The sequence below is a fragment of the Dryobates pubescens genome, chromosome 5 (assembly GCF_014839835.1).
Source record: "Dryobates pubescens isolate bDryPub1 chromosome 5, bDryPub1.pri, whole genome shotgun sequence".
In the NCBI taxonomy this organism is placed as follows: domain Eukaryota; kingdom Metazoa; phylum Chordata; class Aves; order Piciformes; family Picidae; genus Dryobates; species Dryobates pubescens.
Genome location: NC_071616.1, coordinates 30,058,329 through 30,071,376, shown reverse-complemented (window position 1 = coordinate 30,071,376; position 13,048 = coordinate 30,058,329). Strand labels below are relative to the sequence as shown.

General features: G+C 35.6%; 1 protein-coding gene across 4 annotated transcripts in view; it reads right to left on the bottom strand.

The window, feature by feature from the left end:
- The window catches only part of RPS6KA5 (ribosomal protein S6 kinase A5), a 71,755-nt gene that overhangs the window by 4,623 nt on the left and 54,084 nt on the right, over nt 1-13,048 (bottom strand). For all 4 annotated transcript variants that reach the window (XM_054161909.1, XM_054161910.1, XM_054161911.1 and 1 more), the window contains 7 exons: nt 12,325-12,450; nt 11,491-11,624; nt 8,487-8,580; nt 6,209-6,379; nt 2,237-2,428; nt 1,433-1,592; nt 344-507 (listed from right to left, as the gene is read on the bottom strand). In XM_054161909.1, the coding sequence (XP_054017884.1) occupies nt 344-507; nt 1,433-1,592; nt 2,237-2,428; nt 6,209-6,379; nt 8,487-8,580; nt 11,491-11,624; nt 12,325-12,450 (1,041 nt within the window). The remainder of the gene's footprint in view (nt 1-343; nt 508-1,432; nt 1,593-2,236; nt 2,429-6,208; nt 6,380-8,486; nt 8,581-11,490; nt 11,625-12,324; nt 12,451-13,048) is intronic.

Here is a 13,048-nt window from a genome sequence, read left to right as displayed (position 1 = left end):
CAAACTGTTACTTAAGTTAAATAGAAAGTTTATTCTCTTTTTTATGAAATTATGGAATACCTTTCAGTGGATTCCTCTAAGGAACAGAGTATTTCTAACAGCTACTTCATGAACAGAGGTCTCTCAGTGCCCCCAAACCCAGTTAGTGTAGGTTTTTTCAAGAAATTTATTCTTGCCTCATGATTCATGTTTTTACTGCATTCAAACATAGATGCTGTGTACAGAGAAAAGAATTGCAGCTCTAAGCAATCACTGAATTATAGGGACAGAGACTTTTTTTAACAAAGAGAAAACATTCACACCTTACAAAATTTAGCACAACATAGGATTTCTTAGAACTTACATGAAAAGTGGCTTTGACATACGTATGCACCGCAGCTCCCGAAGAGCCCAAGTTATCAGGAGTCATTAGAGGGTTGGATGAGAGCTGGCTGCCATCCTGAAGCCATTCGTTGTATCTCAGGCTGGACATTTTAATTCTTTTGTTTGGATCCACTGTTAGAAGTCCTAATAGAAATACATTAAATACATTAAATTCTGTTAAATCACGAGCTATTTATCTTCTTTTATCCTAGATATGCCAATATTTATCCTAGAAAAGGCTCACACAATGTTACACTCTCCAGAGGAATCATTAAATACAAGAAATTGCTGCTTAACTGTTCAATAACTCACATCTCTTTTCACATTAATTCAGAACTACCAAATGATCTCTTCATTTACAACCTGTCTAGGATAAAGTTCAAGACAGTAACCCTGAGATTCTCTGCATGATCCACTGAAGTCTGCATCTGGAGAGGCATACATTTTTGGCAGGAAAAAAAAATATCCTTGCAAACCTGCTTCTACAGAAATTCAAAACTCCACCCTTACACTGGTGTTTATCTCATGGTGAAAACATAATTAGATGCTCAAAAGCCTCAGGGGAATCAAAGTATAGCACACGTGAATCTCAGAAATACAGTAGTTTTGGTACACACACTCAAAAACAACACAAGGAAAAAATTATTATAATAAATGAATTTCCTGCAAAAGCTCAGCTTTTGTAACATTTGTTTTATAACCTGGTGTTTTTACAAATGAAAAAAACAACAGAAAATAAAACCTCTGCATTTACATATATTTTCAAGAGTGACTTTGCTTTTTCTGAAGTTCTTCAGTTACTTCTAACCCCTCTAAGCTTCTGTCAATCACTATCTCACTACTTAAGAAAGCTCTCTGCTAGTCATACAAGCAATGTGCAATGCTATTTTGATGTGTTCACCTTTACCCATAACTTGCATTAGGGGTCAGCACATAGCAGGTTAGGCACTCTTGATGCTGATCATAGTATCCAGATACATAGTTCTCTAAAACTTTTTTTATAGTTCTCTAGATTTTTTTTCTTTTGAGATAAAAGTATACTGTGCATGAAATATTTATGAATACATACCTTGAATTAACTCTTTAGCCTCTTCAGAAACATTTTTCCAAGCCTCTCCTTCAAAAGAAAATTCTCCCTTTTTGATTTTCTTCATAATTTCCAATGCACTGGTACATGTTAAACTTTTATCATGAGACTGAAACGGTACCTGTCCTGATAGCATTGTATACTGTCATGAGAACAAAAGTAGTATCAACAAACACAGTATAATTAATGACAACCCCACAACTAGAGTGCTGCCATTTGCATCACCAATGCTATGCAGTTAAACTTTGACAAGCTTAATAAAAAGGCTACAGAAACTTTTTTAAATGGATGAGTTCTCTGCAGTCCCTGCTAGGAAAAAAACAAACAAACAAACCCCAACAACAACAAAAACAAACAAACAACAAAAACAAAACAAACCCACCAAAAACACTCATATGCTTCAGGAAACTGTAAATAAAACACAATAGTATTTCTACCCAAACTTTATCTACTCAAATTAATTTTGTGTATATCAGAATGCAGGCTGATTCCATCTCTGAATTTAAGCTGCAGGAAGATTATATGGATGCCTATGAAATTTCCTAATAAGAATATCTTTTTAAGAATGAGACTCTATCAAGTATTTTTTCTGTTGCCAGCAATGTTGAATTTAATTTACTGCTTGAGGAAAAAAAAGTCTACCCCTGGAAAACATCTGTCCTATGCAACGGTATTTTTGTCTCACCTGAACTCAGTGTCTACTAAATTCTGAAATTGTGTCAAATCATTTGCATTGTAACAAAAAGTAGATACATAAAGGTGCAATGAAAAACCTTATTCACTCACCAAAATGACCCCCAAACTCCACAAATCACATGATTCATCATAACCATTGTGATTCAAGAGCTCTGGTGCAGCATAATGAAGAGTAAAACAGGGAGTCTTAAGAGGCTGGTTGTCAGGTGGTTTCAGACGAGCAAACCCAAAATCAATTATTTTTATTTCTGAATTATCGGTTTCATCTGTAAACAATAAATTCTGAAAAAACAAAGACAAAATCAATACCAGTATTGGGTAGAAAACTGATTAGAATACTCAATAAGTTTTTTCCCCCCTACATTTATTACTACTGAAAACTTCCCATTATTTAGAGAAAATGGGAACTGGGAGACCGAGAGAAACAAAAGAATACAGAATACTCTGGGATGTATGAAAATGTGTTTCTCTACCTCCTGGATATCTGCAAGTCAGGATAGTTCTACCTGACATCATTAGTGAGAAAGATTATTTAGCAGAGAACAGCGAGGAAAATAATTCAGGGAACACAAGAAAAGAAGCAAATACATCAACATAAATGGAGAACTGCCTCCTTTCTCCAACAAAAGTAAATTTTCTTCTTAAGCTTCCACTTCCTTCTGGTATGTTGCAAATGACAGCTTTCTTGTGTGTGGAGCTCTTGTTGCATGTCTTGCCTTGTGACTGACTAATCTTTGGTCCTCAAGTATTGTCATAAGGAAAACAAAATTAAAACCAAAGGATGATGGACTAGAAAGTGCACCAATAGCTTAGTAACTGTACTGACTACTGTCTGCCATAGGTCTCAAAGTCAGTATAGATACTTTCTGGAAGAGACCTGGGACAAATGGCATTTACATACGGAGAGTAACACAGCAATTTCACCTTGAACCAACAGGCTACTACTTATACCAAAGTGAAGAAATTTTGGTAAATAGTTCCTGAGAACTCCAGCTTTACAGACTGGAATGGGGCATCTTAGACTTGAAGACAGACAAGTCATTATCAGTTTGGAAGAAGACTTAAAACAAGTTATCCATGGGACACCAATATGCCCTTGTGGCCAGTTCAAGAGGGACAGGGCTCTACTTGAGAAAGTCCAACAGAGGGCCACAAAAATGATTAAGCGTCTGAAGCATGTACCTCATGAGGAAAGGCTGAGAGACCTTGGCTTTTTAGTCTGGAGAGAAGAAGACTGAGAGGGGATCTAATAAAAGTCTATAAATATATCAGGGCTGGGTGTCAAGAAGGAAGGGACAGCCTCTTCTCACTTGTACCCTGTGATAGGACAAGGAGCAATGGATGTGAAGTACAGCACAGGAAATTCCACCTCAACATGAGAAAGATCTTCTTTATTCTAAGGGGCACAGAACACTGGAACAGGATCCACAAAGAGTTGTGGAGTTTCCTTCTCTGGATACTTTCAAGACCTGTCAGGATGCGTTCCTGGGTGACCTGTGCTAGATTATAGGGCCGTGCAATGGCAAGGGGGTTGGACTTGAAGATCCTCAGAGGTCCCTTCCAACCCCTAACATCTTGTGATCCTTTAATCTGCCTGAGTATTTATATTTTTCAAGAAAGATACAGGAATGAAGCTAAGTCTTAGAACTGGCAGAGGCCAAGATGAGTTACAAATTATTTCTACTCCCCCTTCAAACTGCTGATGGAAGATAAAAGAGCAAAATTCTGCTGTTGCTTCTGCTGTTTAATCTATGAAATGCTAGAAAGTGTCAGTAGTATAAATCCTATAGCCCTATGTAATTTTGCTATGCAAAAGGTGAAAGACTCCAAGTATTTAATGTCAAGTTCGCTAACAAGGGGAAAAAATGATTGCTAGTTGCAAGCAGTCAGTAAAGAGAACCCGAGAGCGTTCATTATGGATCAGAGAATAGCTGCTACAAAACACTGTTTCACATTCTGTATTGCTGTTACAGCTTAATGTACAATTTGAAAAGTCAGTTTTCCACATTAAAATGTTGTACAAAATGGACCTAATGAAGCCTAGTTTTAGCAAAAATATTAGTATGAGGACAGGTGATGAATACAATGATCTTATTCTATAGTGATTTTATATAGCCAACAAGTAAATGAAAAACTGCGGTACCATTGGGTTAAAAAGATCTCCTTTCCTAAGACAAGAATGAAACTGGTTATGTACAGAAAGAAGGTACAGTCCTAAGTTGATGACTTTGTTGATTAGGTAAAAAGTTTCACAAAATCTCACACTTAAAGCTATATTCTACACATATTTTAAGAATATATAAACAATTTGGTATGTTTTTTGCAGATTAGTGATCACTTCAGAAACAGTCCTCAAATCCTCTACCGAGAGGCTCCACATGGCCACATATACTGGATGATTTTTTTAATTTCTGTGAATTCCCATTTCCTATCCAGTACTTCCCCTTTATTTTCCAGAGCACCATATATGATCGAATTACTATTGCTTAAGCAGAAGAGACTTCCAGTCCATGCAATTAAAACCCCCTCATCCTCAGTGACATATAACTAGCTGTATTTTTACAATAGACTTTTCAGTATCACCTAAGATGTCAAAAATCATCATAAAAAAATAAAAATAAGTGGAGGTGATAGAAGGGCAAAAGAACTTCCAATGTATCTTTTCACAGAAAGGTGCACTAACCACATCTATATTGAGAAGCCTGCAGATTCCATACTAAGTTCATGCCTGAAGCTAAAATAGTAACTTTCAAAACAACAAGCAGGAAGGAGACAGGCTGGTTAAGTCCAACTTCGTGGAGGCAACACACTCTGCAAGCTGTTGGCTAACCCTTCATTACTTGGACTTCCCAGACTTCTGTTCTTGAACATGATGCAAAATTGAAGACTGCCTAATTGACCATGCAGCTGAAACTCTGCTTTACAGAATCTGGCTTTTATATTCAAGAGGGTAATAAGACTAAATGATGAACATACAAAGAGAGGAAGGATTTCTGGGCTCAGTCCTCTTAAAAGCTGTTTTCTTTTTTGTGATGAAGTCAGCAGAAAAAAATTTTGCAAGAATCACAATTTCACAATAGGTCCTCCTAGTTTTAGTACTCCAGTACAAAGATCTTTTAAAATGCATGTATTTTGGCCTGATTTGCAAAAACAGTTTCATACAAACACCTAACAAACTTCTTTACCAGTTAAATTATAATTACTATAAAGGAAGTAAGTTTGTAATACACCAGAAGGTATGTTACAGATGGATAAACTCTGGTAGGAATAGTGGAACATTTTCAACTCCAGATATGAAAGCAGTAGCTATTTCCCAAAGTACGATGACTGTAATTACCGATACAAAGTAACATCCTCACTGGATGAACTGCCAGAAATCTACACTATTAATGGGATAAAGAAAACTAACACATATCCAAGCTCATTGTTGGCAAAGAAAAATAAGCAAATATTGGTTCCAGGAAGCAGAATAAAGCCTGTGGTCAACTTTACCACCATAAAGTGAATTATCTGGAAGGCAAGATGTTGCTGCACAATAAAAATATCAAACTAAGAAATTACTGAAAACTCTATTAAATACAGTTTTTCGGTTTTGAAAAATACCAAACTCACTGAACCCAAATCATACATCTTTATTAGCTGTCTGTGTCAGCTTACAGTTCATTTTGTGCAGACAGTACAAGGGTGTTGCAGTTACCTCCGAAAGAAGCCCTGTTGAGTGAATTAAGATCACACAAAAGGTAGAAAAGGCTAAGTACCCAGGCAACCTATCTCTGCTTGTGAACTGTTTCATGCAATAAATATACACTTAGCATGAGTAAAAACTGTCCCCAAATAGGCAAAGAGTTGGAGTGTAAATTGTTTATAAAATTAAAAATGTTTCCTAACAGTTACCTATGACCAGAAAAATATATACAGAATTTCCTAAGTGAAAGTGGTACCATTTTATTTAAAATATAGAAGTAGAAAAATCTGTAAAAGCTGAAAGAAAGAAATACATCACACCACAGGTATTCAGTAACGTCTAAACATACTGCATAAACATAAACCAAGTCACTACACCTCAGGTTTCAGATCTCTATGGACAACTCCAACATCATGCATATGGCTCACTGCTGAAACAAGTCTGCGCATAATGTGACTAGCTTCAGTCTCACTGAAATGTTTCTTTTTCTGAATACGTTCAAGCAATTCTCCTCCCTTCAGCAGTTCCATTACTAGGAATGTGTGAAGCTGAAACAAAACAAGAAAAATACGGCATGTTAGAAATATAACGTTACAAGCCAGCTTTCATGCACGAGCTAGGCACTAACTCAACATTCCCAAAGTTTGAAGATCCAAAACTGCTTCTCACAGCAATTCAGAATGCCCATAAGAAGCACCAAATGGACATTTCCCCCCATCAGTCTCACTGAGGCTGAAAAATGTTGATGTCTTTCCCATGTTCACTTATTAACAAAAATACGAGGCCACCATGTAAACAGGTAATTTGTAGGGGGAAGAAATGCCTTTCTTTAGGCCAGCAAATAAAGCTGGGGAAAGCTAGACTTTTACTGCTTAAGCCTATTCTGATGTAGGAATATACTCCTATTAATGTTACCAAATAATTGAAAAGCATCCTTAAACATTAATGTGAAATGAAAGATTGTCTAGAATTTCTTCTGATTTCATCCCCTACAGAGCAGTAGCCAAAGTTACTCTATTATTAGAATAGATATCTTCCCAAACCATTATTTTTTTATTTAAAAGGTAATGGTTGATTTTAAACTTTTTTCAAGACAATCATTAAAAAGATACTTCCTTGGTTATAAGACAACATTAGCACACAATCAACTGCAAATCAAATGTCTTGCCATTAAACAAACAGCAGACTTCTCAGGACAGAAAGTTAACATTCTCAGAAGGCCACAGATGTAGACATGTGATGGCTTCTAGCATTTCCTTCCCCTGAACAACAGTAACAAAAGTAGTATTTGCAAGCAAAGAAGAGGTAGAAAGGAAAAAAAAGAAAATCAAATAGTCAGAAACAGAAAATGCACAGTATTTAAGTATCAAGGAACATAAGCAGAGCTATGTGGACAGAAAGTGAGAAAGCTTCTTAGAAAAAACAGCATGTCTGCTAATCACATGCTAGTAGTGCTTGTAAAGAAACCATTTCCTGCAGTATGTATTGGGAATAGCAGCCAGCAAAGTCAGAAAGGATAAGGAGATTTTCTCTGCTAGAAAACTTCTTGTGGGTCACCAGAAGACTGCAGCTCAATATTCTATGGTTGCATTACTAATGTAGAATTTGATCAGACTGATAGCAAAGCAAGATAAAAATAGGATTTTTTTTTTTTATTTTTTTTTTAAGACAAACTGCAGGAATGTCAAAGCCAGAAAACTGTGATCAGTCCTGGTTTTCAGAGTATTTGTGCATTGAGTATCCAGATAACACCTTGGATCTACATGAAACAACTGAAGAAACAGTGGTTTGGCTGGTTGAGAGTAGTTTATTCAGTTGCAATCTGAAGAACTGGGGTTTTTTTTAAGATATTCCCAACTATTATTATTTCACTCAAGAGAAAGAGAAAAAAGTGTCCTGTTCTGCACACATGTACTCATACTTCACATAAACACACACACACAAAAAAAATAAGGCTTCCTTATCATTCAAGATTACAATACAGATTTTTTTATCCTCACATATCATTTTAGAAGTGCTCCATATGAGCACTTTATTGGTCTTTGCATAAAGAGCATGATGGGAACAGACTGGGTTATGTGGGAAGGCAAGAGAGCCCATCCTCTGTTACAAAATCACAGACTAGAATCACAAAGTAGTTTAGCTTGGAAGGGACCTCTACAGGACATGTGGTCCAAACCTCTAGCTCACACCAGGGTCAGTCTCCAAGTTATGACTTATTACATGCTGTGGAGCTTGCACTGGAGGAAAAAGATAAATAATTTTGCTAACTAATAGGGGGAGAAAATATTTTTAAAAAGCTAAATATGTAATCTTAGTATGTAAGATTTCCAAATCCAAGGGAACTGATTAGGTTCCCTCAGTACCACAGATGTAGAAACTGGGTCATGAATATACTGTATGATTAACAGAGTAGACCATAGACAGAACCATAGACAGAATCGAGGATCAATTCTTCCAAATACTTTTTTGATTTGTGAGAGTAACTGAAAGTTCCCTTGAATGCAGAACTGCTGCTTCATCTTCAGTACTGACTAGACAAAATCCTTAGGAAAAAAGTGGCCTCCACCGTGACAGTAAGGTTAATTCCTAAAAGTTCTTGGCAAAACACATGGCAATGTGTTTGAAGTGCTGATTAGAGTTTCTTCAAAATACCTGGTCATGATAAACTTCATGTAACTTCACTACATTCGGGTGTCCTTCGCAGAGTTTCAGAGCTGTTATTTCTCTCTGGGTGTTGGCTTCCATTCTGGAAAAATTGAGCAGTCATTTTGTACCAATTTTACTAAGTCATGGCACATTCAAAGTGTTATATCTGTTGTTTGTTTTTGTTTTGTTTTGTTTTTTTAACCTAATAACCCTGCAAGTTAGGACACTGAAAAAACCACACCCAAATAAAATAGTTATTCATGTAACTGCAACTTGCTACAGCAAAAGTTGAAGTGGTATTACAGAATATCTATCAGTTACAGTTTCTATCTAAACCAAACTTTTCACTTAGTCCAGGGTAATTTGACTTCACCTCTGTTCCCACTGATATTTGTTAGTTCAATTTTATCTTCAAAGACTCAAGATTATTGGCCAAATTCTTTTCCATTCTTATATGGGCAAGTATGGAAATTATGAGCTCCTAATTCCTTTACATATGAACTGTGTTACATAAATAAAATCCTAAACAGAACACTGTAAAAATCTGAAATGGAATAGATAGGAACACACTGCTCCAGAGCAAAAATCATCACACAAAATCTCTTTCAAGTACTGAAATCAATAGCCAAAAAAAAAGTGCAAATGTTGAACATTAACAACAACTATTTGAATAGAAAGCAGAAAACTTTGTTTTCCACTAAGTACATATGTTGACTTATTTTAGGTAAATAATGGCTGGATATTTTTGCCAAAACTCTCTTCAAGAAAGCCTAGTCCTCTACTGATTCAGAGAATGGCCTTGTAGATAACACAGATAGAATCTCTCTCACATGTTCTTAATTTTGGGCTTCTTTTTTTTTCTCTCCTCGTAAGGATCAGAAGTGTGATGACAATTTTGTGCAATAGAATTCTGTTTTTCTGCAGGCTTCATATCATCAACGTGTAAACTAAGCTGTTCCACCTGCATCCTTGCTGATGTTTTTTTAAAATAGAAGTTATTTCAGTCCTTAAGAAATTAAAAAGCCTGACAGTCTTTCCCCAGTAAATTACTATCAGGAGAAGTTGGGCCTAGGAAAGAGATGAAGTTCAGTATCGTGAACATAAATCTTTGAAATTTATGCATGGGCTTTTCTGATAATGTCTTCTCTTTAAGTAGTTACTATCTCAGATTGTAAACAGACAATATCATGAAAAACAAATGGGAAGCTCTAAAACAGTAACTCAAGCAAGCTTACAGGACTCCACTGGTTCATTTGCCTTCAGACACAGACAACCTCAAACTGTTGGATAGAGGCAAGTCCAGCACAAACTAACAAAGCAACACCAAATCTGAAATTTTACCTCAAGGTGTAGGATTCACTTTTTTTGACACCTTTGGTGGGCAGGAGTGAAAGATTATCTGACTTCAAGGCAAAAAAACATTCTAGAAATCTATCATTCTTTTCCTTACAGCTACACTTACTACTGTGGTCCTCAGAGCAGTATTATTTACAGTATAAAAGTTTTTTATTAAAAAAAAAACCTCTATACAGACCACTTCTTGCTATCATTTAGCCTAGTCCACCAAGGTGAAGGAGGAAGAGCAAAAGAACCTCTGAGTAGTATCATTTAGGGACATAATTCCTAAAAGTGTAGCTCTATGGGGGAAAATCAGTACTATTTTTCTCACTGTTACTGAGAAACAAAAAAATCTATTAGCATGAGATGGGAGTACTGATCTGCAGCTCTGTATGCACAGCAGAAAAAAAACATTTGAATCCAGACAGAAGGCAAAGAATTTCAGATTAAAATACCCAATGTAGGTGTCTACTGCATACTACTTGTCTAAGGTCTCATTATGAGTAAAATTCTAGCTAATGTATCTTAGACCCTAAAATACATATCTATAGTAGGTTTCAGTGGCCTAAGCATAGGAGAGCCTGGAAGATATTAGTCACAAAGACATCTACATAAAAGGTAGCAGTCACAAGATTGATAGGAACTAAAGGACAGAGAAGACATCAACAAATGTTAAAATGGCACTATGTATATACCTATGTTCAAGTTAATTCCCACCGGTAGTGCCTGATCATTCAAATCTCTCTGTAGGCTCCACTAATAGTTTTGAGTAGGACTCCACTATTCATAGCAGACCTCACAGAACTGACTCAGACACCTAGGCTTAGGTGTCTTATTCTTGAATTTATCCTACCCAAAAAGCATGATGATGAAATACTTAAGTCTGGTGGACAATTACTTCTAGAGTCTGGAAAGCCAGAGGTACAGCCAAATATCTTGGAGAAGAGCTTGCTGTGAGTTAACATTCAGATAGCAAAACATTGACACTTTCCTGGCAACATTCTACAACACACTAGGGACATAATTACTAATGTAACATTGCAAAATGGAGCTAAAAATCATCCACTACTCAAAGAATCTTCTATTTTCCTCTGGGCAGAAATTACCAGAGGTATCTATTCTGTAAGAAGACCAGACGATCCCTATGTACAAAACAATTCAGCTGTGGTGTTCTCCTCAGAACATTCATAAAACAAGGCACAACTTAGAACTCCATAGCCCAATTTCATCTTAGATCAACACACCATTAATTAAATCTGAGGCAATCCACACTACAGATCCTTAACAGCAATGTCCTAGGAAATCAATTGGGTTGCTTAGGAAAGGGAGCTGGCATAAGCTTAGCTTCAGTTCACTAAGGTTTTAAGATAAGAGGGCCTTATACTTTACTGTGGTTAGGAGTGAAATAAGGGGAAATTAGGGTAGAATGCAATTAAGAATCAGGAAAGTAGTCTTTAGGATTCTTCTTGTGTCCTCCCCAACAAGTACAACATTTTGTTTCAAAAGAATGTTAGAATATTTTAAACATTCATGAGGTTACTATAAGTTTATGTAGACTTTTCAAATAGGATTTTTTTAAAGTTATTTTCCACTTCCAAAAATGTAGCAAACATTATTCTAATCCATGGGTAAGCAAAGAAAATATTTGTATTGTCTTACAGAATATTTATACCTTTTGCTAATTATTTTTACTGCATACTCTTGGCTAGTTTTCTTGTGTAAGCACTTTCGACAAATGGAAAAACTTCCTTCTCCCAATGGTTTCTCTTTCAGATCCAGTTCATAATGATGATAAAATGGAGAGTCCTGTTAGGAAACTGTCTGTATTTAGTTCTGCAGAATACTTTCAGTATACACAGTCAAAAACAAAGAGTAAAGTTCCATGAGATTGTTTCATCTACATTTAAAACTGTAAAAAGAGCTCTTTTTTGATAAAATGAAATCTTAGCTTCTACTTAATAAGATGTATAAAACTCATTATAACAGAGTAAATATTACATTAAACAGAATCACAAAATAAATCATTACTGCTACAATAATTTAAGATACAAAATATTCAGGCAAACAGGATCATATATGGCTGCACATGTATTTATCCACAAACCATGGCCTTGTTTTAAGACAGCACAATAACATGTGTTTTTCTAAGGCTTCACACAATTACATATACTTCAGGGCAAATACATCAAAGAAGGAATTCAGATATAATTTAAATAGCTTTGAAAATATCTACAATGTTTGGCTGAATAAGAACTATCAGGAATAAAATTACTATTACTACTATACTTCAGTCTTCTGGAAAACTACACAATCACCCCATTTTTCAAATTAAACTTCAACCACTTCCTAATAGTACCACACACAAATTGTGTTATTGGATCATCTGAAGAGCCATTAGAGAGAACAGATAAATGAATAATGACTAATTTGTAATCTGTGATTACTACTTTGAAAGTTATATGCAGTTCCAAGTTAATTACATTAATTCAGCTCTTGATATTATTACCTTCATCATGGCACTTCTGGCAATAGTTGTAGTTCCAGGCCGCTCATCCCCCATATAAAACTGAAGAGGATCAACTGTAGCTGCATTGCGTTTAAACAAAATAGAAGGTGCAACAAAAGAATATCCCTGTGAAATTAAGACACCAGAAAAGGGCATGGTTTGAAATTATTGCACACAAACTGTCATACTGCATAGAAAACACTAGAAGTTTCAGAACAATTTTTCAAAGAAATCAGAATTTTCAGAACATAATATAGAAATTATAACTGAGTCACTGATGGATGGATATTTCTCTGTTCAAAGTGTACAGCTATTTCCCTGGAATTAGTTATATGATTCTCCAAAGTTACAGATGAAACAATAATAACACAAAAATTCTCATACATAATGGTAAAAAACTGGCTCAGCTTCAATTATTCTACAATAGTGATAAAGGCTCATACTTCAAACTAGGTAGTTTCCTAGAGCATCTTTAAGTTACGGCATGAAATAGTTTTTATGGGGTGATGTAATTATTTTATCTGGCAAAACAAAAAAAGCTTCATATTGATGATTTGGTATTCTAACAACAGTTGTGACTATCAGGGCAGGATGAATCAAATCATATTATGAAAGGCATAAATTACTTGCTACCATCACCACAAACCTAACAACTTCGCAAATATGATGCTATATTCCTGTACATTTAGCTTCAATCTGCTCAAAACCAGACAATAAAACAAAG